The sequence below is a fragment of the Medicago sativa genome, chromosome 2 (genome assembly GCF_051527215.1).
Source record: "Medicago sativa cultivar Bolivia chromosome 2, Bolivia_mono, whole genome shotgun sequence".
Taxonomy (NCBI): domain Eukaryota; kingdom Viridiplantae; phylum Streptophyta; class Magnoliopsida; order Fabales; family Fabaceae; genus Medicago; species Medicago sativa.
Genome location: NC_140750.1, coordinates 80,138,681 through 80,164,279, shown reverse-complemented (window position 1 = coordinate 80,164,279; position 25,599 = coordinate 80,138,681). Strand labels below are relative to the sequence as shown.

Sequence of the window (25,599 nt, the reverse complement as noted above, 5' to 3'; positions counted from 1 at the left end):
TCAAGTTTGATCGGTTTGTTTTGGATCTGACAAAAACCAAATCATTTTAATTACTTTATATCAGACTTTCCGATTTATCATATTATTGATTTGATTCTTACACGCCTAAAATAACGTGAAGCAATACTCAATTTAAAAAGATCAAGTTTGATCGGTTTGTTTTGGACTAGGCAAAAACCAAATCAATTTAATTACTTTATATTAGACTTTTTGATTTATCATATTATTGATTTGACTCTTACACGCTAAACTAAACTTATATTTTAAAAATGTTTTGTAAGTGTAGCTCAGTTAATAGCTATCAGAGACATTATGTGCAGGAGTCGGAGTTCAAACTCCAGATTCTTCACTTCTCCACATATAATGTGTGTGAATCTAGCCACTAGACTACTTGAAAAATAAAAAACATATAAAAATAGTTTTTGAAAGAAAAAACCCCAGTTATACCCCACTGATTTTGGGCACTTGATTTGTTGTTTTGTTTTTATTATATTAAAAAAGAGCAATGCTATATCTTTAGAAAAATAACATCAAGAATTCTTCAAGAATAAAGAGTAGCCAATCACAATGCACTATTTGCCACAATTCAAGGAGGTGTGGCTGAAAAATAGGAAGTGGACAAATAAATCATCCAATTAAAATTTGCCAACTGTGTCTTGAAAAATTCTTGAAACTATTTTTCTTAAGAAGTAACATTTTCCATTAAAAAAAGTATAGAAATAGTTTTGGAAGAAGTTGAGGGTAGTTTGGTAAGACCGAGGATGGGAAATGGTGTTCAATCCTGGCACTTGTTGAAACAAGTTGCGAGTTCCAACCTTTTTAAGGTGACCTCACAAAACGTGTTTCACTTCCATAATTCATTCCAACAACACATTCATTTCTCTTCTTCTGATCTCTCTTTCTCTCTCTTTTGTGTTGTGTTCTTGTGTTACACAGAAACTCAACTCAGCATCATCAGGTATAGAGAAGAGAGAGAGTGACAGAGAAAGAAGTGAAAAAAACCTTAACAATCTCTCTCTCTATATTATATATATAACGTTCTCTCTCATTTCTGATACAGCAAAGCAGGACTCTTTCTCGCACTTCCATACCCATCATCATGATCTCCGCAACCAGATGCACCTTCCTGGTAATCCATTTTCTCTAAATCACAAAATAAATATGGCTTTTTTAAATATTCAACAAGTTTCTGGGCTATTTGTTCTTCAGCTAAAAAAAAATAAAAATTGTATTTTTCTTGTGAATTTTGATCAGATTAGCTGATTTATTCATCTGGGTATTGTTATTAACGTTCACAATTTTCTGGGCTATTTGTTTTTCAGCTAAAAATAAATAAAAATTATTATTATTATTATTATTATTTTTTTTTTTGTGAATTTTGATTAGATTAGTTGATTTATTTATCTGGGTATTGTTAATGTGTTTTGTTTATTATTAATTTTTTTCATTTTGATGGAAATTATTACGAGCAGGGTTGCTCAGGATTAGGTGGGAGTGGTAACATCTGTGGTGGACAGAGAAGGGGTTATGGACCTTGGAGGGTGACGTGTATGTCACCAATCAATGATAGAAATGGCAGTGTTGTTAATGTGATGGAGACACCTTTGAAAGAAATTAAAAAGGAGGCCGTGGTGGAAGATGTAGATGATAATCCGATCTCTGGTGGCGGTCCTCGTGATGTTTACGGCGAGGATAAGGCCACTGAGGATCACTTTGTGACTCCTTGGAGTGTTTCTGTTGCTAGGTGAGTGTGACACTCATGATCTTGTGTTCTTACTTGTTAGTCCTTGATTTTGATCATACCATTATTTTTTTATGTTTTAACCCTTTGCTAGATTCATATTTGATCCTTGTTTGCTGTGTTGTCTATGCCATCCCCTCAATTGGTGTTCCTGAAAATTTGAAATTTGATTGAAAAAGTTTTGTTGTTATGAATGAATCATGAAGATTTTATTTAATTTAATTTAATAAGGGAGGATCTTGAATATGCTTGTTAGATGTCATGAGTGTAGTTTTTTTGTTCACCTAATTTATATCGTCATATGTTTTGTTTCTGTTTTATATATGCTTGTAATAATTCACGTTACTTTTTTTGATATATTTTTCAACAGATTGAATCATTTATTTTTTATTCGAGCAGCTTCTTTAAATATTAAGAGTTCTGTATGTATGTTGGTGATCCATGTTCTTACATGTTGGTTGATTCTTTGTTTTTAGTGGTTATACATTGTTGCGAGATCCACACTTCAACAAAGGGTTGGCCTTTACTGAAAAAGAGAGGGATGCACACTACTTGCGTGGTCTTCTTCCCCCAACAACTATTCCTCAAGAAACTCAGGTGAGGAAAATGATCCAGCACATACGCCAATATCAAGTTCCGCTGCAGAGATACATGGCAATGATGGATCTTCAGGTGTGTCCTTGTCAACATTTTATGTCGTCCCTTTTTTAACATTGTCAAAACTCCCACCTTCTTTGGTTTTTTGTTCATGCTTTTATTTATAAATTTGAAACTCGTCTTTAATGTAAAAACCATATGTTGGTGGAAGTTAATTCACATGGCCTGATTGGCAATATTTTGAATTGAATTCTAATGCTTTCACTTTGATATATTATTGGTTGCAGGAAAGAAATGAACGTCTGTTTTACAAACTTCTCATTGATCACGTTGAAGAATTGCTCCCAATCGTGTATACTCCAACTGTTGGCGAGGCTTGCCAGAAATACGGGGACATTTTTATGCGTCCACAGGGTCTTTATATAAGTTTGAAAGAGAAGTAAGTTTAACTGTGCCCGCCTGTTTATCCTCGTAGAATTTTTTGTTGCAATTTACCTTTGATCGAGTCTCTATTCTATTGTTTGTATCAATTTTATTGTTTCTTTTTCTCTTGGGGGGTGTTTAAATTATAGGGGGAGGATTCAAGAAGTACTGAGAAATTGGCCTGAGAAGAACATTCAAGTCATAGTCGTAACTGACGGAGAACGGATCTTGGGTCTTGGGGATCTAGGTTGTCAGGTAATTTATATCATGCTTGTTCACGTTGTTGTTGATCTGTGATAGTTAAATTGAATCATTAGATCTGATGTTGTAATCTCTCCTTTGACAACCTATTTTGTATTCTTAGGGAATGGGAATACCGGTGGGAAAACTTTCTTTATATACTGCACTAGGAGGAGTTCGTCCTTCAGCTGTAAGTATATTTCAGCTACATTGCAACTTGTTAACCCGTAAATAATGCCTACTGTAAACTTACAATGATCTGATACTTCATTTCCTATTATTGGTTATGCATAGTGTAATCTTCATTTCCTATTAAATCTTTAATGTTATCCGTTAAAATCATTACAGTGCCTGCCTATTACTATTGACGTTGGGACAAACAACGAGAGGCTGCTCAATGATGAATTATATATCGGGCTAAAGCAAAGACGAGCAACTGGGCAGGAATATTCTGAACTTATGCACGAATTTATGACTGCAGTCAAGCAAACTTACGGTGAAAAAGTCTTAATTCAGGTATCAATCGGTATCAAAAGGCACAATTTATTTCCTGGCTTACCGGACTGTAATCTGTACTAATTCCATTTTTCTGTTTTCTGTCTCTGTATAATTAGTTTGAAGACTTCGCGAACCACAATGCTTTTGATCTGCTTGAAAAATATAGATCAACACATCTGGTTTTCAACGACGATATTCAGGTAATAAATTGCTATCTTAAATATTGATTTCATGTATTTTGTTGACTTGTGTACTCATATCATAACCGTCTCGACACTTTATCTACTTTGTTCCAGGGAACGGCATCGGTTGTTCTTGCTGGACTAGTTGCAGCTTTGAAATTGGTTGGGGGAAACTTAGCTGACCACAAATTCTTATTCCTTGGTGCCGGCGAGGTATGTCTTATTCCTTGACATAGCATTTTGAAACTTGTTAGATGTAGGTTTTTTAAAATCTTGGAGTAACAACTGGCTTCTGTTACATCCATTTACTCTTTGTGGCTTAAGTGTATTGTTTGGTGGTTGCAGGCGGGCACTGGAATTGCAGAGCTCATTGCACTTGAAACATCTAAACAGGTTGGTAGCTACTTTTAGGGTGGTGAGAGTATTGTGATTGAGCATTGCATGAGTAATTTAGATTTATTGAGAAACTACCATCTTTGATGCAGACAAATGCCCCATTGGACGAAGTGCGCAAGAATATTTGGTTGGTGGACTCAAAGGGATTGATTGTCAGTTCCCGTAAAGAATCACTCCAACATTTCAAGAAGCCGTGGGCTCATGAACACGAACCTGTTAAAAACCTTCTCGATGCTGTTAATGTACGGTCAATTTTTCGGTTTATCACACCTTGATACATGCATATACACAACATAAGTTTTGGTTCTTACATTTTCAATGTTATATTTTCAGAAAATTAAGCCAACAGTGCTTATTGGAACATCGGGACAAGGAAGTGCGTTTACCAAAGAGGTGGTTGAGGCGATGGCCTCTATTAACGAGGTACTTAGTCAATCTACTCATTTACCCAGCTAGTATCTCCCATGCAATCTCATGTCTGAATAATTCAAGTAATGTTGTATTGTTTGATAATGATTGTAGAAACCTATTATTCTCTCTCTTTCGAACCCAACATCACAGTCCGAATGTACCGCTGAAGAAGCTTATACGTGGACCCAGGTAATAGAAACTAACTTGTATTTTTGCATTGAAATTTGAGCGTATTTTTGGATCAACGCTGACTATTCTGTTTCATTTTTCTCAGGGACGTGCGATCTTTGCAAGTGGGAGCCCATTTTCGCCGGTTGAATATAAGGGGAAAGTGTTTGTGCCTGGCCAGGTCTAAGCCCAAGATTTTTTATTTTTTTTGGCATAGTATTTTCATGTCAAATAAGGTCTAATTTGGATGTTTTGTTCATCAGGCAAATAATGCATACATATTCCCTGGTTTCGGCCTAGGTTTAATAATGTCTGGGACCATTCGTGTACATGACGACCTGCTTCTTGCTGCCTGTAAGTTCACAACTGATTTGAACAATAATTTCAAATAAATTGATGTAAATGTAATAAGGTATGGTTGAAATGGCATGGTCTTTAATCTTTCTTATTGAATGGAACAGCTGAGGCATTGGCTGAACAAGTATCAGAAGAGAACTTTGAGAAGGGTTTGATATTCCCACCATTCACCAACATCAGAAAGATTTCAGCTCACATAGCTGCCAAAGTTGCTGCTAAAGCTTATGAACTTGGTGAGCTTTTACTTTTTCCTTTCCTTTTCTCAACTCCAGTACATGTTTTGCATCTTTGAAGGCATTTTGGAAAAATGACGAACACCCTACTTGGATAAACAACTTAATTAAGCGCTTATAGCATAGGCTCTAATCATACAAATCATACAAGTCTATGTATAATAAGTTATTTCTATAACAAAAGATAAAATAAAGTCGGATTGTTTTCATATAAACTGTGATAAGTTGTTCTCATATGCGTTCTTGTTTGCATTTCTGTCAGGCTTGGCCACTCGCCTTCCACAGCCGAAAGATTTGGTGAAGTTTGCCGAGAGCTGTATGTATACCCCAGCCTACAGAAGCTACCGGTGATACAACGAGACAATAATACCCCCATTTTCTTATCTTCTTTTTTCTTGAAATAATTTTACTGGCAATTTATTTATTTTTTATTTTCTTTTTCATGTTTTATTTTTACAAGTCATAATTGTATTGGGTGGGTTAGTAAGGAAATTAGGAAGGTGTAGTGGTAGTTGGACTACTAAGGGTTAGCTTGAAAAGTTATGCTAAAAAATATTATTTTCTCTGTGTGACGGTATTCAAATTTAGAAATGGAAGCATTTTAAACAATCACTTGCATATGTCATATTACACAGTATATGTTTGAATTGAAAATGGACTGTCTCAATATTTTATCTTTTTGGATTGGAGAGGAGATAAACGTGTTTGTTTCATTTTATCTTAATCTAATGGCCTTGATGGATGAGTATTGTTTATAATAATGTGACCTCATCTTTCTTGACCATTCTAAGAATAAAATATTTATAGTTTTTCTTATTTTGACCCAATCAACATTTACGTTTCATAAACACAATAAATTATTGGTGGAAAAAGAAAAAAACAATCCACACAACAACAACAAAAAAAGGAGGATGGACTAAAAAACTTGACGTCTGATTAACAATTAACATGAAATCTATTAGATTAAGATAAAATGAAGGATCTAATATAAAATGAAGGGAGGAGATGTTACATCCACACAACAACAAAAAAAAGGGATCTTGGGGTTGTCGAGTAACTCGGGTGGTTTAGGGTGTGTTTGGTAAAAATAAGCTATAAGCTAGCTGATAGCTGAAAAGCTAGCTGATGGCTGATAGCTGATAGCTTATAGCTGAAAAGCTAGCTTATTAAAATTAAAAGTGTTTGGTAAAATTAGCTGTTGAAGTGACTGATAAATATAAAATGACATAAAAGGACATGTTTGTTTAATTTTTTTAATATCATATTTACAATTCTTATTACTTAATGTATTTCTATTTAAATATTTAAATTTATTTCAAATTATTTTAATCATTAAAATGATAAATATATTTATGCATTTGACATTTTTTATTTAACAAAACTTTTTTTATAAATTTTATTAAACTAAACTTGCTTCAATATTTATGGTAAATTTTATATAAAATTATTTATCATATGAATTAAGGGCAAGGTCAAAAAGAAAACTTGAACAAGAAAAGTTAAAAAAGCAGTACAGTACTAAAACGGAATGCTTGAACAAGGTCATCTTGTTTTTTGTTTTGAAGAGGAACGTGGGTGGTTATATTAGAAAGCGGTTAGTTTTTTTTAATTAAAAACAATAAAATAAAATAAATAAAAGGTTAAAATTGGAAGAAAATATAAAAAGCTATCAGCTATAAGCTAAAAAGCTATTTGAATTAGCTTCTTAAAAAACGCTATAAGCTAGTGAGAAAAGCTTTTTACCAAACACATGACATTTTATTAAAACAAGCTTATAAGCTAGTCCAACAAGCTATAAGCTAGCTTATTTGTGTTACCAAACACAGCCTTAATGGTATGAATTTGCTTTACAACTTCACAAGGTACGGGTTTGTAAGAGCTATTGATTATAAATTTTATAAAAAGAAATATTAATTATTTTAATTAATACCTTGACAATCAATTTAGATTTTAAAAAGTATATCTAATTGGACGGTGAACTATTTTCCTCTTAAGGCTAAGAGTCTTTTTAAAAACGCATCCTAAATTTTAAAAAAAGAAATATTAATTATTTTAATTAATACCTTAACAATCAATTTAGATTTTAAAACGTATATCTAATTGGACGGTGAACTATTTTCCTCTTAAGACTAAGAGTCTTTTTAAAAACGCATCCAACTTTAGTTAACTACATTTCGATGGTTCAATCTAACCAACTTAAAAAGTAATTAAACCGTTTTAAAAAGTATTTAACGATAGTTAAATACAGGTGAAAAAGTCGAGCGGTAGTTAACTACAGCTGAATCCGTTTTTTAACAATTATTCCCGTGAGAAAAGTAACTTTCTTCCTTCATTGTATTAGGCCATAGCCCAGAGAAAATTAGGCACTTCTGAATTCAAAGAAACAGGGAAAATCAATGCTACACCACTTATGATTATGGAATTCATTTCTTATTCCATAAAATTCAAATTTTATTCTTTATGAAATATATACTTTTACACAAAAAAATTAACATGTTTTTTTTAATAATGCAAATTTTATTAATAAGCTCTTTAGCATAAGTTGTGCTAAAGGCTGAAATAAGTGTTATTGATAAAAAGCCAGCACTATGGTCAAACAAAAAAACTGGAGACATAACAGAACAAAAGGCTAGCTTTGATCTCCCTCCCTCAACCGTAGAGGTTTTTGAGATTGAAATAACATTATGTCGTAGTGAGGCCGTTGGTGACAATTCCCGAAGCAGCATTTTGCACGCACGAGCCTCTTTCCGCTGAAGGAGATTTGGCTGAGCAAGAGAATGACAGATTAGTCCAAGTCCGCTACCAACCTTCTTTCCGGCATTCCTGGTCCGTTGATCACTTTGGGGAGGATCCGGAAATTATTATTAATATAAAAAGATTTTAAAACCCTCAAACAACCAAAAAATCAGTCTCTCAAAAAACTATAAATTAGTTTAAGCTCTAAACTAAAAAAAATGAAAAATAAATTTAAGGCGAGGATCAAGAGTAAGTAGTGCTTTTGACAATGGATAGCAGAGCAAAAGGTCTTGAAAGCTTTTTCCAGATTTCTTGAATGCACTGCCGTTTTATTTATTTGTTATGTTTTCATTTCTTTGGATTTTGGGAATTAATAATCATTTTTATTTGTTGTATGATTCACATGCGAGTTTATTTGTAGTACAGAAAATGAATTTATTTGTTAGAATCAATTACGCTAAACATGCATATATTTCTTTTCGCTTGATTTTTTCTTAACATTTGGATTTTCATTTATCTTCCATGCTTATAATATGGTGTATGATATCATGTTTCTTGCAGGCAAAGACACGGAGAAGCAGAAGGCAAAAAGAAGCATCCGTGAAGTTCTTCGCAATATTGGTAATCTTGATCGGAATCAGATTTCAAGAATCATCAAAAGGTTCTGAATTTTTCTTTTCATTTTCAAGTTTCTTGTAGTTTTCTTGCTTGCAGAACTTCTATGTATGAATCAGGTTTGAAATGATTGTCCCTCTTAATTTGCAGAACCTTGAACCAGAATTAAAAGTCCCAGCTAATTATAATCAAGAATTTGCACTAAGGAATCAAGTAAAGTACCTCTAACATGACATTTTTTGTGTTCTTTTATTTTACGGTTTACATTACTCAAAAGTCAAAAATTTACCTGAAACTCTCAACGGTTGGGAGTACGATTTGATTTGTGTCGGTTCGACAAAAAATAAGGGATAACAAAAATGAGTGTTTTAAGGCACGCGTATTCGTTTTCTCTTGTTTGTCAAACTGACAGTCTCAACCGTGAAGATTAGGAGAATCATGAGCTTTTACTCATGCAAGACGGCGTCTATTGTCATTGCAAATTCAACCAGATTCTAAATTCACCACCTCCTACCAAAACGCAAGGTGGTTCAATTATATTCACAACATACATAGTGATTGATGGGTTTGATTTTAAAGCCTTCGTGCATGTCTAAATTGGTTGTGAATTTGACAAAATCACGGTGACAGTGTTACTAAGTGATTTTATTGAAGGTCCAAAATTATGCTTTTGACTAAATTACAATGGTTCTGCCAAACTAACATCGTATCCAAACATACACATCCTAAACCTGAATTCTCTTGCTGGTTTTCTAAATTGTAATGCTTTTTCATACAAAAAGTTCGCAGAGTCTTGATTGAGCCTGAGGATCATGCTGTTGACAGGGATTTGGCAGCAGATGAATATCGGGAATCTTGATGACTACACAATTTCTACAAGCTAACAGAGGTACCTAACCTAACACCTTTCTCCTTTTATTTTTTTACACAGTGTTTGGTTGAAGCGAAATGAAAAGTATATTCTACAAGCTATTAATAAATTTTAGGTGCTAAAAGGGATAATAAGTAAATTAACCAATGAAATATATATTTTCATAAAAAAAATTAACATGCTAATAAATTTTAGGTGCTAAAAGGGATAATAAGTAAATTAACCAATGAAATATATATTTTCATAAAAAAAATTAACATGCTTTTTTTAATAATGCAAATTTTATTAATAAGCTCTTTAGCATAAGCTGTGCTAAAGGCTAAAAGAAGAGTTATACATAAAAAGCCAGCACTATGGTCAAACAAAAAACAAGAGAGACCACTCCCAAAGAAAACAAAAGGCTGCAGAAGGTTACAGCAAGAGGCCAAGAGCAGCCAAAGGCTTCATATCCATCGTCTAGACAAAACCTGATTATGCTGCTATACTCTTAGTAGTGAATGTTTTCATAGAATTCCTTATTTCATCCTCTTCGAATATTTGCTGACAGGATCAAGAACAGTTATAGGAAATATTTGTCGGCAGGAGCGGTTAAAGGAGGAGGAGGAGCAGGGGCGGATGCATGTAGGAGCATTGTGGGACTATAGCTCCACATGCTTTTCCCCCTTTTTTTTTTTTTTTTTTTTTTATATACACCCTCCGGTCACTATTATAAGCAAATGTTTACACTTTAGGTTCATTCAACAATTAATGATATATATGGTCTTTGTTGTAGGTCACATACATCATTCAATGAATAAATCTAAAATGCAAACATTTGTTTATAATAGTGACCGGAGGGTATATTAAACAAAAGACAGCTGTGTGTCTCACTCTCACTCTCTTTCATTTTCTATTCCAATTTCCTTCCTGTAGGCTGTACCGTAACTAAACAAACACGCCCCTTTCTCTCTCAGCTCTCCATCTCTTTCAATCTCAGCTCTCCATCTCTCTTAATTTCAAATTTCTCCTACTTCTCAACTCTCACTTCTCACTCTAAGGTAAGCAATTTCCCCCTCATTCTTCAATTGATTGTTTTAGGTTTTTAAAATTGGGGTTTTAAAATTGTTAGGGTTTCCTTAGTGACATCAATCATTTACTAAGAATGTTTTATATTGATTTTGAGTAGGTATTCGACTAATTAATTGTTACAGATTCATGTTATTACCTTTCGAAATGAATTCGTGTTGTATGCAATGTTAATTTCTAATTACTAAGTGGTATCGCAAGAACACTGTTGTTGGCATCCTTCAAGCAGAACATAGGCTGGCGCCTCTGTTTCGTATCCAAAAATTCATTTTCAATCAATTATATAATCATTTCATCATAAAGAGGTTTATCATATAATGATAAGGTTGTCAATTTGAAATTACATTAAAATATAGCTTCTCCCGTACACATTTTGCATACTTATATTTGAATGAACATAAGGTAGAAAACTATACTAAGAATTGTTTATGATTACTAGTGATATTCTTGTTACTTGTAACAATGATTGTGTGTTTTACTTTTATAAGAATTGGCCTCTTGTATTATACTTCGGCATCATAGGTAGAGGGTTTGGGATTTTGGCGTGCCGCCTATATACGGTGCGCTTTTTGTTGTTTTTTCCTGTTTTCCCGCGAGTTGGTGGTGTGTCTTACACCTAACTTGTCGATGAATAAAATTTTTCGTTTCAACAAAAAATAATGTTAATTCTTATTTTTATTATAGTTTGCATTATTGTTTGTTTGAAATTTTAGCTCCACGTATACTTGAAGTCTGGATCCGCCCCTGAGGAGGAGGCATTATATATCTAACTGACCCATTAGTAAGTGTCTCTCCGGATATACAAAAATCTGAACCTGATTCACAATTGTCATAAAGTATAGCAACTAGTTGACCAGCATGAGCCTCTTGAATTTCATATTTATTACTAGTATATAGCAAAAATTTAGAATTCAACAAATCCTTACCATCAGGTAAAAACAAACTACTAACCTTGATCTTCTTACCAGTGCTATTTAAAACAATATCACCCTTCCGAAGGACACCCTGGTAGATTCTTAGAAATGTAAATGTAAATGTAAATCCAGAATCCCAATCATTCTGGCCCACCCAATCGAAAGCCAATGCCACAAGTGGTCCATCAGGACTTCCAGACAACTCAACCTTCTCTCCATTCTTATCTACGTCGAGAGCATACTTACTAACTTCAACTGGACATGGCAAATAACTAAGTACACTATCCAGTAGCTGTTGTGACTTGTGGAAAGGACTACCCATGAATACTGGTATAAATTTCCGTGCTATGGTGGCCCTCCGAACTGCCTCCTCAAGTTCGGCAGATGATATGGGCTTGTCACTGAGAAAAGCCTCGGCAAGTTTACCGTCAACCTCTGAGACAATTTTTATGAGTTCACGCCTTTTATCTAACACCAAGGCTTCCATATCTGCTGGAACTTCTTCAACAACAACAACATTTTCACCATGAAAAAAAGTAGGCCTTTAACTGCACGAGATCAACAAGTCCCTTAAAATCATATTCCAAGCCTATTGGAACTTGGATTGCAGCACTATGATGCCCTAGCATAGATCTTGTCTGATTTAAAACTTCCCACGGATTTGCTCTCTTCGCATCAAGGTTATCAGTAAATACAAGTCTTGGAATTTCATATGCTTTCATATGTTCATCAATAGTTTTGTACTCCCTTCCAACCCCATAACAAAGAACACTAGAAAGAACAAGAACCCCACCATCAACGACATGCACAGCCTTCTGAACGTCATCGATGAAATCATGATAGTAATAGTTGTTTGTGTCAATTATGTTAATTTGATAGTCTTTCCAAGAGCAGTAAGTGATAGCAAAATCGACAAACTCAAATGTCGACACTAGCTGGATAAATACCCATTAAATCCCAGTAAGTGATAAATATCCATTGAAAACCTGTAATCTCTATCCTCGTCACACTCTTTGACCCGACCTTCATGTAACAGGAGTCTTGCCTTGAGCGTCATCTCAGTAGGGTCCATGAGCCCCGATATCCAGATGTTGCGCAGCCGCTCAACTGACTTATTCGAATCATTGGCGCACATAAGGTTGTCCTTTGAGAAGTGACGGATGTGGAAAGCGGCGGGAAGGAGGTAGGAGATCGGAGAAGGAACAACGGTGGAGGAGCATACTGTATTGTAGTTGAGGAGGCGCGGCACAAAGGATCTTGAGAAACGAATCATGGCGGTGGTGGTGGAAGACATGGGTTTAGGTTTTTTTTTTTTCGAAAGGTCAATTAACATGTTAAATTTAAATTTTAAAAGAACTATTTAAATTTCCTAAAAAAAAACAGAGACCAATTTAAATTTAAATTTTAGGCTTGATGTTAAATTTAAATTAATAATTACAGACTGTTTTTGTCAGCAAAATTTATAAAATATATATTTTATGTTCTTTTTGTTTGTAGACGAAGTGACAATAATAATCTAAAATTTACATATACAACTACAACTGCGGACTCTGAGTTCGAATCCAGATGAAAATGTTCAATCTAACAATATCAACATTGTCGGTTGTGTTAGGTTTTATGTACCACACGTTTCAATTTTATAGTTTTTTTTGAGAAAAAAAGGATATAATAAAGGATGTGGATGCTATATCCAAATTAAAATGAACGGTGGGGATGTGGAGTAATTTTTTTTAGAGGAGTTCAGCGCGAAGAACTTGACTTATAACTTTTAAGTTATAATTTTTTTAGGCTTAAATGCTTAATTAGTTTCTTAACTTGATTTCAAGTATCGGTTTGGTCACATAAGTAATAAAAGGTCTGTTTAGGTCCCTTAACTTTATTTAAAGTAACGGTTTGGTCCCTTCTGTTAATTTATAAAAAAACGTTAAATTTTGGTCCCTTAACTTATTTAATTAGTATTAGTTTGGTCCCTAAACTTAACGTTTTTTTGAATTAAATTAACAGAAATGACCAAAACGATACTTTAAATAGAGTTAAGGGACCTAAACGGACCTTTTATTACTTATGAGACCAAACCGATACTTGAAACGGACCTTTTATTATTCATTATTTGTAAGAACTATAAATTATTTAGTTTTAATTTGATAATTAATTTAAATTTAATATATTTAATGGACGGTGAACAATATTGGAAACAACCTTGATTTGTGATACAACAAAGGAGGAATCAATGCGCAAGAAATATCAAGGCTCCACAAAGGTGAGCGTGCATTACTACATGCACTTCATAGAGTTTGAAGTTCTTGCAATGAAGGAGGGTGAGACAGTTGATGAATATTTTGCAAGAACTCTTGCAATTGCTAGTCGCTTAATTGCACATTGTGAAAAGATGGAACAAGTCTTGGTAGTTAACAAGATTCTAAGATCCATGACAAGTAAGTTTAACTATGTTGTGTGCTCAATTGCATAATGAAATGATGTAACTGCACTCTGCATTGATGAATTGCAAAATGGCTTACTTATATGCAAGAACAAAAAATGAAATCTCGGAATCAAGACCATGAGTTTGACCAAGTCTTGAAAGTCTCCAATGGTGGTTGATAGGTATTTGGAAAGTGTACCAAAACTAGCGAAGTAATAATTAAATTCATATCCACGAGGACCGTTGTTAATTTCTACTCAACAATCTCATTATCAATAAGGATGTGTTAAATTTATGGTTTACCCTAGGCAGTTGGTTTGGTTGTATAAAAATAAGAAAAAGTGCAATTAAAGTTGATTTTGAAAATTAGGGTTACGAGTGATCAAGCCTTCGAATCCTCTATTGCTCAATGTAAAATAACTTGCCTCTCTTCCCTCTCAATGTTCACCTAGTTTTACGACGAATTAACACAATAGTTTTGATCAATCTCTTGAGTCAAAACCCTTTCCTAAATTATAATCCCTTAATCTCTTAAGTTGATTCATAATCGTTGGAAGTATTACTAGTTCGTTAACCCTAATGTCATAACTCACAACTTCATATCTCTAGTTTCATATGTAAAGTTAAACAGAAATATTAGGTTAGATTTAACAGCTATGGCTAGTAGTCAATTAAATTCTAAGATCAATTCATATAATTTTTTTTTGAAAACTCAAGATCAATTCATATAATTAAGAAGCTAGGGCTAGTAGTCATACATAATCATATAAAAAACATTAACCATAAATAAAACTGAATACACGTTACTGTTCCAACGTGCCACGATTTTTCCAGAATTGAAACAACTAAAATCTGACGCTCCTTCAGACGTGCCACAAAACAGGTCCATCGTGGCACGATTTTTCCAATAGCTGAAGCTTCCAAAATCTTCTCAAAATTGTGCAAAACTTTCCCATTACATAGCCATAAGACCTCTTGACATTTCTGACAATTTTCATCACACTTGGGCATTTTTGGGAGTTTAAAAGATGAGGGCTTCGGGAAAAGGAAGGAGCAAGTAGAATGAATATAGGATTTCGGAAGGGGTTTTCTTTTAGGTCTGGTATTAAGGGTTTCCCGTGCCTCCTGTTAGTGTTGTCATGAATTTAGTGTCCCAAGGGATTGGTGGAATTTTATTTGTTCATAAACAATTTCAAATGAGAAATTATAGGTGACTAGTTATCTAGCTTTGCTTTGTTGATAACACCCAACTTTAAAGGTATTGTGGTATTGTTTGTCTTCACTGCACATCTTGAATCCGGTAATGTCACCTGTAATTTGTCCATGTCGTCACATAAATGGTTATCTTTTATTTGTTGTTGACCAACATAAATCAAGCAACATGATATTAGATTTACCTTTTATTCTGAATGTAGATAAGGTAATATAATATTTGTGATTAATTTCATTTCGTTTTTTGGTAATTTTTCAGAATGAGTATGAAAGACATATTCTTGATAGAGACTCACAGGAAACACCAGGGGATGATTTGTCTGGTCATGAGTCACACGACATCACTTTAGATGTAGTTGAAGGAGTGGACAAGAAGGGACACATATATGGTTTGGGTCCAGAGGCAGGAAAACACAAGCCTTCTGTATCTTCCACATCATTTGATGACATCTCGCAGCATATGAGGGCTGCAATTTCTATTCTGTCAGCTGAAAACATGACACTCAGAGAGCAGTTAAGACTCACGAGGAGTTGACTCGTGCATCGCAAGAAGAGTCACGTTTGCCTAGAGAGCAATTCCAGCAATTTTTAGAGAGATTTTCTCTAGGTCATCCACCTGCACCTCCACCTCCACGTTCGGATCCACATCCGCCTTCACCTACTTGATATATATGTTGTTTTGAGAACTTGATTGTAAACTTTATGTTTGATCTTTGTCAATGTTTAGTGACGGAATTAAAAGTCTTGTGACAGACGGAACTAAAAATTCCCTTGCCATTTTATTGCAAGGCCCATATTAACATTGGCTAGCACCTCAAGTTTACCTAGAGCACTAATTAGAAAGCAGAATTATGAGAAATATGAATTTTAGACATTTATTAAGATGTTTTACTGATGGAAATTTACAAAGAGAACATAAGTTTCACATGAGCGGAGATGCGTAAACTAATTGATTTACTCTTCGTATTTTTTAAGGAATACAATATAAATTTGGAAAATTCTATGGTGAAGTCATTAGAATGACTTTTTTGGTGAAGTCATTAGAATGACCAATCATTGAACATTAGCCTATTAAATGCATGCTATGTCAAATTATATGGTGTATCGCACATTTGCTCATACGGTGTGCCATTGTATTTTTACTTATTGCAATTGTGTCCTTGATTAAATTAAAATTAAACATTTTTATTATTATTTTATTTTTTTAATCTTAAAATTTATGCATCTAAATTGGATACGACAGAACAACAACAAAAATTGGATACTTCAGATTTTCTTTCTCAATAATTGTCATGATTTTTACGATTAGCTTGTAGTTTTTTCATATAAAGTTCGTGCTTCAAATTTCTTATGTTTTATTGAAACAGTTTAATGTGTTTTCTACATAGTTTCTCGTTTGGACTCTATGATAACTACTATCAAATTTGAATCCCTTTCTCTTTACAGGTTATTGCTTTGATAATGAAATTAGGTGATTTGCTAGAATTCTGTGAGTGCTAAAATTTTAATATATGTTTTTGTCTCTACTGATCTGTTCATAGATATAGCCTACCGATTTGGGAACGAAGGAGGAAAGCGGAATTGGATTTCGATTTTATTTTGAATGGATTTTGATTTTGATTTTGAATTGGATTTCGAGTGACCAAGGAACTGGTTCAACTGAACCTCATCTAAATCTTTGCGTTTCGATTTTGGAAGGGTTTCGAACGATTTTTATTAGTGATGAACATGTTTTCGATTTTGAGAAGAAGATGAAGAAAAATGAATAATTTGCAGATGAAGAAGAAAGGACGAACAAAATGAACAGATGAAGAACAAAAATTGATTTTATTTTAAATAAAATAAGTTAATAAATTAAAAGTAATTGATATTTTGTACGAGAACTGATTTGTAATAAAGTAAAATTTAGTGTTACAGTAGTCCATCACAAAGACACTAGCTAACATGACATCAACAACTATGCTATTGGATAAACAAAATGACTTCTTCAAAAAAGTCATTTTCTTGACTACACCATAGAAGCCCCCTATAAATTTTCATCTATATTCTCTTACTCTTATTCCTGGACCCACAAGATTTTTTGAGAATCTATGAAGTCATCGACCAAAGATTATACAGAGGCATTTGCTGCTGTACAATTTAAACTTACTTTAAATGTGGTCTTAATTTCTAACTCACTCCCAGGCATCTGCATCCTCATTCACTTACATTCTTTTTTGTTTTTACAATGTATCAATAGCTAGATATGATTTAACAAGCAATGAGGAATGGGAAACAAAGGGTAACTCGATTATAATAATGACAGCATATAAACTATGAGCTAGAGGTGGACAAAAAAAAAAAACAAAAATTGAACCAAACTACTGTTGAACCGAACTGCTATATAAAAGTTATGAACTGATCTATACTTAAAGGAGCAGTTATTAACTGAACCTTTGTGATAAAAAAATCAGAACAGTGGAATTCAATCATTCATACTTTCTTCAACAAATTGCTTCAATCCTTCATCCAATATTAAGCTTAAAATTAATCGTAACAACTTTGATAACCGCTTCAAGCTCTGTAACTAGGGTTGGGAATAGGCCAGGCCGGCCTACAGGGGCCTATGGTATGGCCTGTTTAAGCCTGACCTGTTTATTAAAAAGGTCAGGCTTAGGCTTTTGAAAAAGCCTATTTAAGTAAACTGGCCAGGCTTAGGCTATCAAAAAAAGCCTATGAAGCCTAATAGGCCGACCTATTTATTCAAATTAATAAAACTTATTTTTTATTTATATTAAAATTAATTTATATTAAACATAAAAATAGAGAAACGACTTAAATAATAAACTTTTTAATTATGCTTTAAGGTCTTATAGTGAAATAGGCTTTTAAAGCCTTATAGTGATAGACAAGCCTTATAGTTAAATAGGTTTGAGGCCGATTTAGCCTATTTAAAAATAAATAAAATTGAGTGTTTAATGACTTTAATATAAAATAGGCCTCTAAATAGGCTTTCAGGCCAGTCCAGGCTTTTAAACAGGCCAGGCCAGGCTAAAAAAATAGGCCTGTGAAAGGCCATAGGCCAGGATTGCTAAAAATTTTGTAGGACAGGCTCAGGCCTATCAAAGCCTGGTCTGGCCTGGCCTATTCCCAACCCTATCTGTAACGGAAGAGATTGAAACTCACCGCTTCGATAATGCATAATTTCATGGAAGTCTATTATGAACTAATAAAAAACCAAAACAATGGATTTCAATCATTCATACTTTCTTCAACAAATTGCTTCAATCATTCATCCACTATTAAGCTTAAAATTAACAGTAAAATCATTCATTCACTGTTTTATTGTTACTGACCGACTTCAATCATTCATCCACTATTAACCTGTTTTATTAGTTCATAACTGATTGAAATCCACTGCTTCGATAATGCATATTTTAGTTTTGAATACTGTTACATAAAGAACTTCCCTCAGTTTATGATTTCTTTTGTTTGGTTCTTATTTTGAGATGTTTACTTTATGTGGGAACAGTTCAGTTTTTTTTAAAAACAAAACAGTTTACCAGTTTTAAGACCAATTCAATTCGGTTCGAATTGATCCATTATAGTTCAGTTCAGTTTGAATACATTTTTGGTTATGAACCAAACGTTGCCCATCCCTACTATGAGCTACAAGTGCTCTTAAAAACTGGTATGATGAGGGTTATGAACTATAAGTGCTCTTAAAAACTGGTATGATGAGGGGTTTGACACGGTTCAAATTATATAATTCAATCTATTGTATGATTTTCAAATTATGTTTTCCGAATTGTTTTGAAAGTTGAAACAACAATTGGAGGAAGTAAGGTAATTTGAAGGTGTTTTCTAAGTTTTTTAAGGTTTCAAATTATATAATTTGAAATATTGTAGAAATGCTTCAGATTATATAATTCGAATGAGGTAAAATGAGGATTATAGAGGAGGCGTCAGGGGATGATAGAATGAGAAAAGAAATTATTCAATTCATTTGTCAATTTCTTCTTCTTCTTTTTCCTATAAAACATAGGGTAATTTATTCCTCAAATTCAACCTCACTTTCAAGTTTCATCTCACATCATCCAAAACCAAATTTGCTTTGGATCAAATATCAACATATGGTGTAGAAGTTTTTTTTTATCCTGCCAATTTTTCCTTTTCTTTTCATACACGCATAATCTTTTGCGCGTAACAATATTTTTCTTTTTACCCCTCAATTTTTTATTATCTTTCATACACACACAATCCTTTGTTACAATTTTGATATAATAATATTTTAATTAACATAAAACATTTTCTATTTCTATTTTCTTAATTTCTGTAAAAAAATTGAACGGAACAAACAATTATGAGTTTTTTTTTTTTTTTAAGGAATCAACAATATAAGAGAGTTGTGTGCGTGTATTTACATCTAATTATGTCTCACCAAGCAAAGTCAATCCAACGATAAAGCCAGCAAGACAATCATCTTAAGCTTAAAAAATATAAATTTTTATATAAAAATGTTTCATATTCTTATATTTTCAAAAACACAAAATACTTCTTTAAAAAAAAAAACACAAAATACCGTAATCATATCTAAAATTAATCCTTTTAAAAAAAAATCTAACATTAATATTCTCCCAACAAAATATCCACCGAAAACACTGCATGGTAGTCCAAAATATCAAAGCTATATCATCAACACAAGAATTAGCTTTGAGGTGTATATGGTTCACAAGTAGTCCATTTGGTTGGGATGGTGGATGACACCATTATTTCCCTTTTCTCCCTGGGAACTGGTTTAAAAAGACAACATTATTTATTTTATTAATTTGTAGAAAATAATGTCTATGTTAATTTACAATTACCTGCTTGGGTTATTTATTTTATTAATTTGTAGAAAATAATGTCTATGTTAATTTACAATTACCTGCTTGGGGGCACGTGAGGATGACTCTAAGGGTGTGTTTGGTGTAGAAGAGAATTTGTGAAGAGAGAAATAGGTGAGAGAGAGATTAAGAAGAGAGAAAAAGATGAGAAATAGAGTAGATTTGATGTATTGTTTGGTAGAAGAGAGATATAGAAGAAATAGAGAAGAAAGAAGTGTTGATTATTTTTAGAAGTACCAAAATGCCCATAACTAATAAACCTTCAATCAAAATTAATTTATTAAATAACTTTCCTTCAAAAAAAAAAACTTAATCCAATTTTTAATCTAAATCGTTGACGACGATATTTTTTTTAAAAATGAAGATTATTATTAAAAATTAATTATTTCATTAATTTGTAACTTCATCCAAATAAATTAAAACTCATTTATTATTATTATTATTCTTATCGGAAATCATCTCTTTCATAAGAACAAAAAGGTAAGCCTTTCATAACAAAAAAAAAAAAAGAACAAAAAGGTAAAAGAATGCAGGAATAAATAAATAAGCTTAATTATCTACATCCCTCGTCTTCCACCCAGGCTTCTCCTCCATATACTGCATTCACCATTTCACGTGTGGGAGAGAGTCTATTTTGCTTCCTCATTGTTTGTCTACCACCGCAAATTATTACCTTCAGCTTGTCTCTTCCAGCTTTCCTTTGTTTTATCCTTCATATTGGATAATCATTGTTGCAATTTACATAAATATAATAAATCATAAATGAAATTTGAATAGAAGGGTAAAAATGGAACAACAAAATTAAGACACACTTTCTCTCCCGTTTCTCCGCTGTTCTGAGGAGAAAACAAAAAGCAGTGGGCCCCACCAATTTTTAGTCTCTCTTCTCTCTTTCTCTGCATTCCAAACAGAAGAAAGGTACCATCTCTTCTCTCTTTCTCTCTTCTCTCTTTCTCTCTTTCTTATTTCTCTTCAACCAAACAGAGTGTAAATAAAACCATCACGAAGACAATGATATCTCTTAACTTTAATCAGATGGGGGCTTCTATGGTGAAGTTACTTTTGTGACTTTTTTGGAAAAGTCGCTTATGTGGTTTAATTGGAGAGTGCCACGTGGATGTCTTTTTAAATCGGTTATTTGGAAAAACGACTTTAAAAAGCTTTTGTTTTAAGAAAAAAGATATTTTTTATTTCTTTTTTATTATTGTTTTCATTTTTATCCCTTAGGATTGTGTTCCTGGCTGTGATACCAGATTTGAAGTGGGGTTTTTTGCGGATTTTTCTCGAGCTTCTTTTAGAAGTTTCTCGATGTTTTCTAAACCTTGAAAAGGTTGTAGAAGTATTTTTGCTCTTTTTCTTTGAATTTCTATCTTTTGGATAAAGTTGTTAACGGATTTTTCTTCAATTTCAATTTCTAGATCTTCAATTAGATCTATATGCGTTTTGATTAAAGATTGAGCTTTATACATTATTTGTTTGAATGTTATTAGATCATAATACCATTCTATATCACTTACTAGATGTTGCAACCTAGTTTTAAATAACCTTAATTCTTCTTTTAATGTTAAACCAGGCATATTTAATTGTTGATTCTCCAGCGGAGGTTTTCTTGTTCTAACATTTGTTCAGTTTTTATTTGTTTTAACATTTTTTCGATTTTTGCTAAACCTTGAAAGGGTTCTAAAAGCATTTTTGCTTTTTCTTGCTGAATACTTGTAAGAGTATTCAAATCTTCTATTTCTTCTAATAACTTAGAAATAGAATCTACATGGTAGATTATTAAATCCTGTGCAGCAAAAAGAATTTGTTTTAACATAATTCTTGTATTTTGATAATTTATTTCAGAAATTATTTCTTCTAATTTTTTCTTATAGAGTTGTAACTCTGTTTTTAGATTTAATCCAGACATTTTGACTTTTTATAGTCTTTGATTAATTTTATTAACCTGTATCGATAAAGTTTTTATAGAATCATGCAGATCCTTAAGCTCTTTTTCTCTGCTTATTTCGAAATCCTTCCTAGGAGGTTCGAATGAAGTGTTATTTAAGGATGAGGCATCATCTTCAAATATATTTTGAGAACTTAATGGTTTATTAAAATCTGTCATTCGAAGACTTTGGCATTTAAACAATGGTTTTTCTGTTTCTTCAAACAGATTCTTTTCTGCTTTTATTAAGGAAAAGCTATTTCTTGCGAAATTTTTATAGATTGGTGATTCTAGAGAAACTAATGGTTTAAACAACTCATCAATATGAATTGTATCTTTTCCTAAGAATTCTATGCTATGATGTGAATTACTCAGAGCATAATTAATTCTATAATAAATTGTAAAAGGATGATTACCTTCTTTCATGAATTTTGGATTTTCCATTTTATGATGAAAAACTATGGATCTATCTAGATCTATATCTTTTAGGGATAATCCTATTTGTAAATTTATGTCAAATTTTATTTTTCCATCTTTAAGATTACATTTTCCTTTTGCAATCATTGCATGGTTTTTATCTAAAATCCTAGAGTCTTCTAGGGCTATTTCTAAAGGTGAATTAATACCTTTCATGAAGGTACTTTTGATTAAGAATTGAATGGTTGATATATGAATATAACCAATTTTTCTTCTTTCGTTTTCGGAAAACGTTTCAAGTCTCTTTATGATTTGTTCTTTGTTTATAGTAGATATAGCTATTTTCCCATTAGTTGTTTCAATAGGAATTGCTTCTTCTCCTGTTACTATTCCAAATTTCAGAATATTTTTTCTTGAAAGAAATTCTCTCAATTTACTAAATTTTCTTTTAAAATTTTCTTCAGCAGTTAAAGATAAATCTGCTTCTTCTATTTTATTATCTATTATGCTATCAGCATAATAACTAGATGTTCCTTCAAAATATGAAATTTCAGTCATGTTTAATATGCAATAAAGTCATACCTGATTATTTCTTCAGAAATATGGTTGATTTTTGCTTCAGCAATTTGATTTCTTCAGCAGTTTTTTCTGCTTGTGTTGAGTTTTTCCCAACTCAGGGCGAATTCCTCCAGAGTATTACCTCAAGAATTCTCAACTATAGTGTTTTACCACTATAGGACCACTAGTTCTTAAAACTAAGAGGCAAGCTCATATCAAACTGATATAACTTATATTGCTTCAATTCATGGTGAATACAAATGAGCTTCGCGGCCCTTATTTATAGGATGAGAGACTCACAAGTTGGCCTTCATAATTGGCACAACGTCCCTTTCCTTTACAGCACACAAAAGAAATGACAAGACAAAAAGAAAAAGAAAACGTAGAAAAATATGTTACATAATTGCCTTAGAGATAAGGCTTATCTCTAAATGGGTCCCATGCCCACTAACTTTCTACATTTTCTTCGTTATTTGGTGATATGTCACTGTCATACAACGATTCTTTGTCGGCCACGTTTTTCATGTCCTTTGCGCACCACTTGCATTGGTGTCCTTTGTATTTTTGAAAGTGTCGGCAACACTCTTGTTGGATTGGGTCGGGTAAACGGCCCAAATCTGCTTCAAGCCCACTAAAGTTTTCTTCAAACTTTAGGATTTGCTGAAGATGCTCTTCCCTTGCTTGTTTTCTTGAATCACTATAGACTAGAAAAATTTCCTTTGCAGTAATTACCCTGAAGTTTGGTAATTTTACTCCAAATCTGATGAGAGTATCATAGAATTTTTCCATTTGATGCAAAAAACATTCTGGTCTTGGATCCACATCTCTTCCATCATTTGCTGGATATGAATGATTTGAAATGCCAATCTTGATTAAGTGTCTGGCTTTAATAACTTCATCGTCTTCAAACCATGGATAAGTTGAAGTAAAAGATAAAAAGAACTCTTTACCTTTTGCAAAGTTATTGTTGAATTTATAAGTGATATCGCCTATATCTTTTGGAAGAAGTTCTAATTCATGGATCTTCTTTCCTGTATTTTCTTGAAGATACATTGTTTTAATCATTCCACAATCATAAAATGATCTTACCAATTCCTTGCCTATGCCTGGAACTGTTACAACTTTAACTTTTATCCCATTGTTGCTAGGATAAAAACATTCTGCTTTTAATTCTTCTGAATAGTTGGTTAACCATCTCCAGTTTTTGTAGTAGTCTCCAATGGTGACTTCTTTGACGAACTGTCTTTCTCCATAGATAATTCTATCTACAGATATTTTCTTTTTAGTCTCCATTTTTGATGGTTGGACTATACTACCTGCTATTGCAACTTCCTTGTAAACAGCGTTGTAGGCTGCTTTTGCTTTCTCAAGAGTTTCATAACCCTTGTATCTGACATTTTTGCCTTGTGTATAAAGTTTTGTGGTTTCCCAGTTTTGGTAGATACCTTTCATGGGTCCATCAAAAATTACATATGCTTGCTTTTTGCCAAGTTGACTATCAATCTTCTGGCTTGTTTGTTGATCAATGGATTCTTTTTCTTTTCCATTTTTTCTTTCATCTTCTTCGACTTTGTCAGCCCAAGATGTTTTAGGTAATTCTGCAAGGACAGTTGTTGGGTTTGTTGAGGATTCTTTTGTTGGATTCCATCCATTTGGTTCTATTGACTCAATTGGGATTTTTGACTCTTTTGGAGCTGAGTATTTTACATAGTAGTTATATTTTCCAGAATCTTGTCCTAGTAGATCCCAGTTTTCAGTATTTTTGGATTCTGAAACTGTTGATGTTTCTTTTTTGCATAGGTTTTGAATTGTTAATATCATCTCCCCCTCTTCAGAAAGAAGAGTTTCTAGACGATTTTTTGCAGAGGCAATTTGCTCCTGTTTTTGCCTGAGAGAATTCTGTAATGTCTTTATAGCTGCTTCCATTCTCTTGTTAATGCATCTGCAAAGCAATTCTTTTCAGATTTTATATATTCAATATATGGGTGAAACGGCTGGAGTTTCATCTGCCATCTCACAAGTCTTCCATATTTATAATTGACTCGAAGGTCATATTTCCAAAATCCGGTTACATATTTGGAATCTGTTCTTAATAAAAATCTGGTTGGAATTAATTCCATTTGCCATTTTGTTAAAACTTTAACACAACTTAATGTTTCTAATTCATGAATTGGGTACCTCGTCTCAGTATCTGTGAATGATCCTGAAACATATTTACAAAGTAAAAGATCTTCATCTTTTATCTTATTTTTAATATTTTCATAAGAATAATCAATCTTAGTATCTTTTGATACTAATTTTTCTGATAAATCAGATAGTTTGTCCAATTTCTCTTTCGAGCTACTAGACTTAGCGTACTGGGTTGCTCCAGTATCTTTCATTCCTTGTTAATGGGTTACATCACCAACATAATTTCCCGAATCATCAAGATTCAGTATCGCTTTACCATTAGGTAGAGCTCTCATACAACCTGCCCAGGTTGTTTTATCAGCATCAATCTCAACTATTAAAAAATCATTTTCTGTTGGATTGTATAAGCTGGGTAAAACTTTAATTTTTCTTTTAATAGTTTTTACAGTTAGAGTATCTTGTTCAGTCCATGACCATGGAACTTTCTCAGATATCTTTTTCTGTAAAATCTTTCTTTCAGTTGCCAAATTTTTGAAAAATCCTTCATTGGCAATATAATTCAAACATCCTAAAAATCTTTGAATTTGTTTTCGGTCTTTCAATTCATCAGGGAAAGCTTGA

At 32.9% G+C, this 25,599-nt stretch overlaps 2 protein-coding genes, 1 long non-coding RNA gene and 1 pseudogene across 4 annotated transcripts; 2 read left to right on the top strand and 2 right to left on the bottom strand.

The window, feature by feature from the left end:
* The first annotated feature begins 743 nt into the window (after positions 1-743).
* Positions 744-5,858, top strand: LOC146951269 (NADP-dependent malic enzyme-like). Its single transcript, XM_085747232.1, has 18 exons — positions 744-824; positions 1,061-1,129; positions 1,473-1,744; positions 2,218-2,413; positions 2,626-2,777; positions 2,911-3,016; positions 3,126-3,191; positions 3,350-3,517; positions 3,616-3,699; positions 3,796-3,894; positions 4,027-4,074; positions 4,167-4,319; positions 4,411-4,500; positions 4,600-4,677; positions 4,763-4,837; positions 4,920-5,010; positions 5,118-5,246; positions 5,509-5,858. Exons 1-18 carry the CDS (start codon positions 762-764, stop codon positions 5,595-5,597), a joined length of 2,028 nt encoding a protein of 675 aa, XP_085603358.1. The 5' UTR covers positions 744-761; the 3' UTR covers positions 5,598-5,858.
* Positions 5,859-7,881: 2,023 nt separating this feature from the next.
* On the top strand, positions 7,882-10,068 carry LOC146951268 (uncharacterized). The gene is made up of 4 exons (XR_015027856.1): positions 7,882-8,643; positions 8,748-8,810; positions 9,380-9,486; positions 10,016-10,068. It is a non-coding gene; the product is annotated as an uncharacterized LOC146951268 (long non-coding RNA).
* Positions 10,069-11,280: 1,212 nt separating this feature from the next.
* LOC146951267 (elongation factor G-2, mitochondrial pseudogene) lies at positions 11,281-13,780 on the bottom strand (annotated as a pseudogene). Its single transcript, XR_015028089.1, has one exon. The product of XR_015028089.1 is annotated as an elongation factor G-2, mitochondrial pseudogene (transcript).
* An 8,084-nt stretch (positions 13,781-21,864) lies between these two features.
* On the bottom strand, positions 21,865-22,848 carry LOC146951266 (uncharacterized). The gene is made up of 2 exons (XM_085741598.1): positions 22,047-22,848; positions 21,865-21,971 (listed from the first exon to the last, which is right to left on the bottom strand). Exons 1-2 carry the CDS (start codon positions 22,846-22,848, stop codon positions 21,865-21,867), a joined length of 909 nt encoding a protein of 302 aa, XP_085597724.1.
* Positions 22,849-25,599: the final 2,751 nt, after the last annotated feature.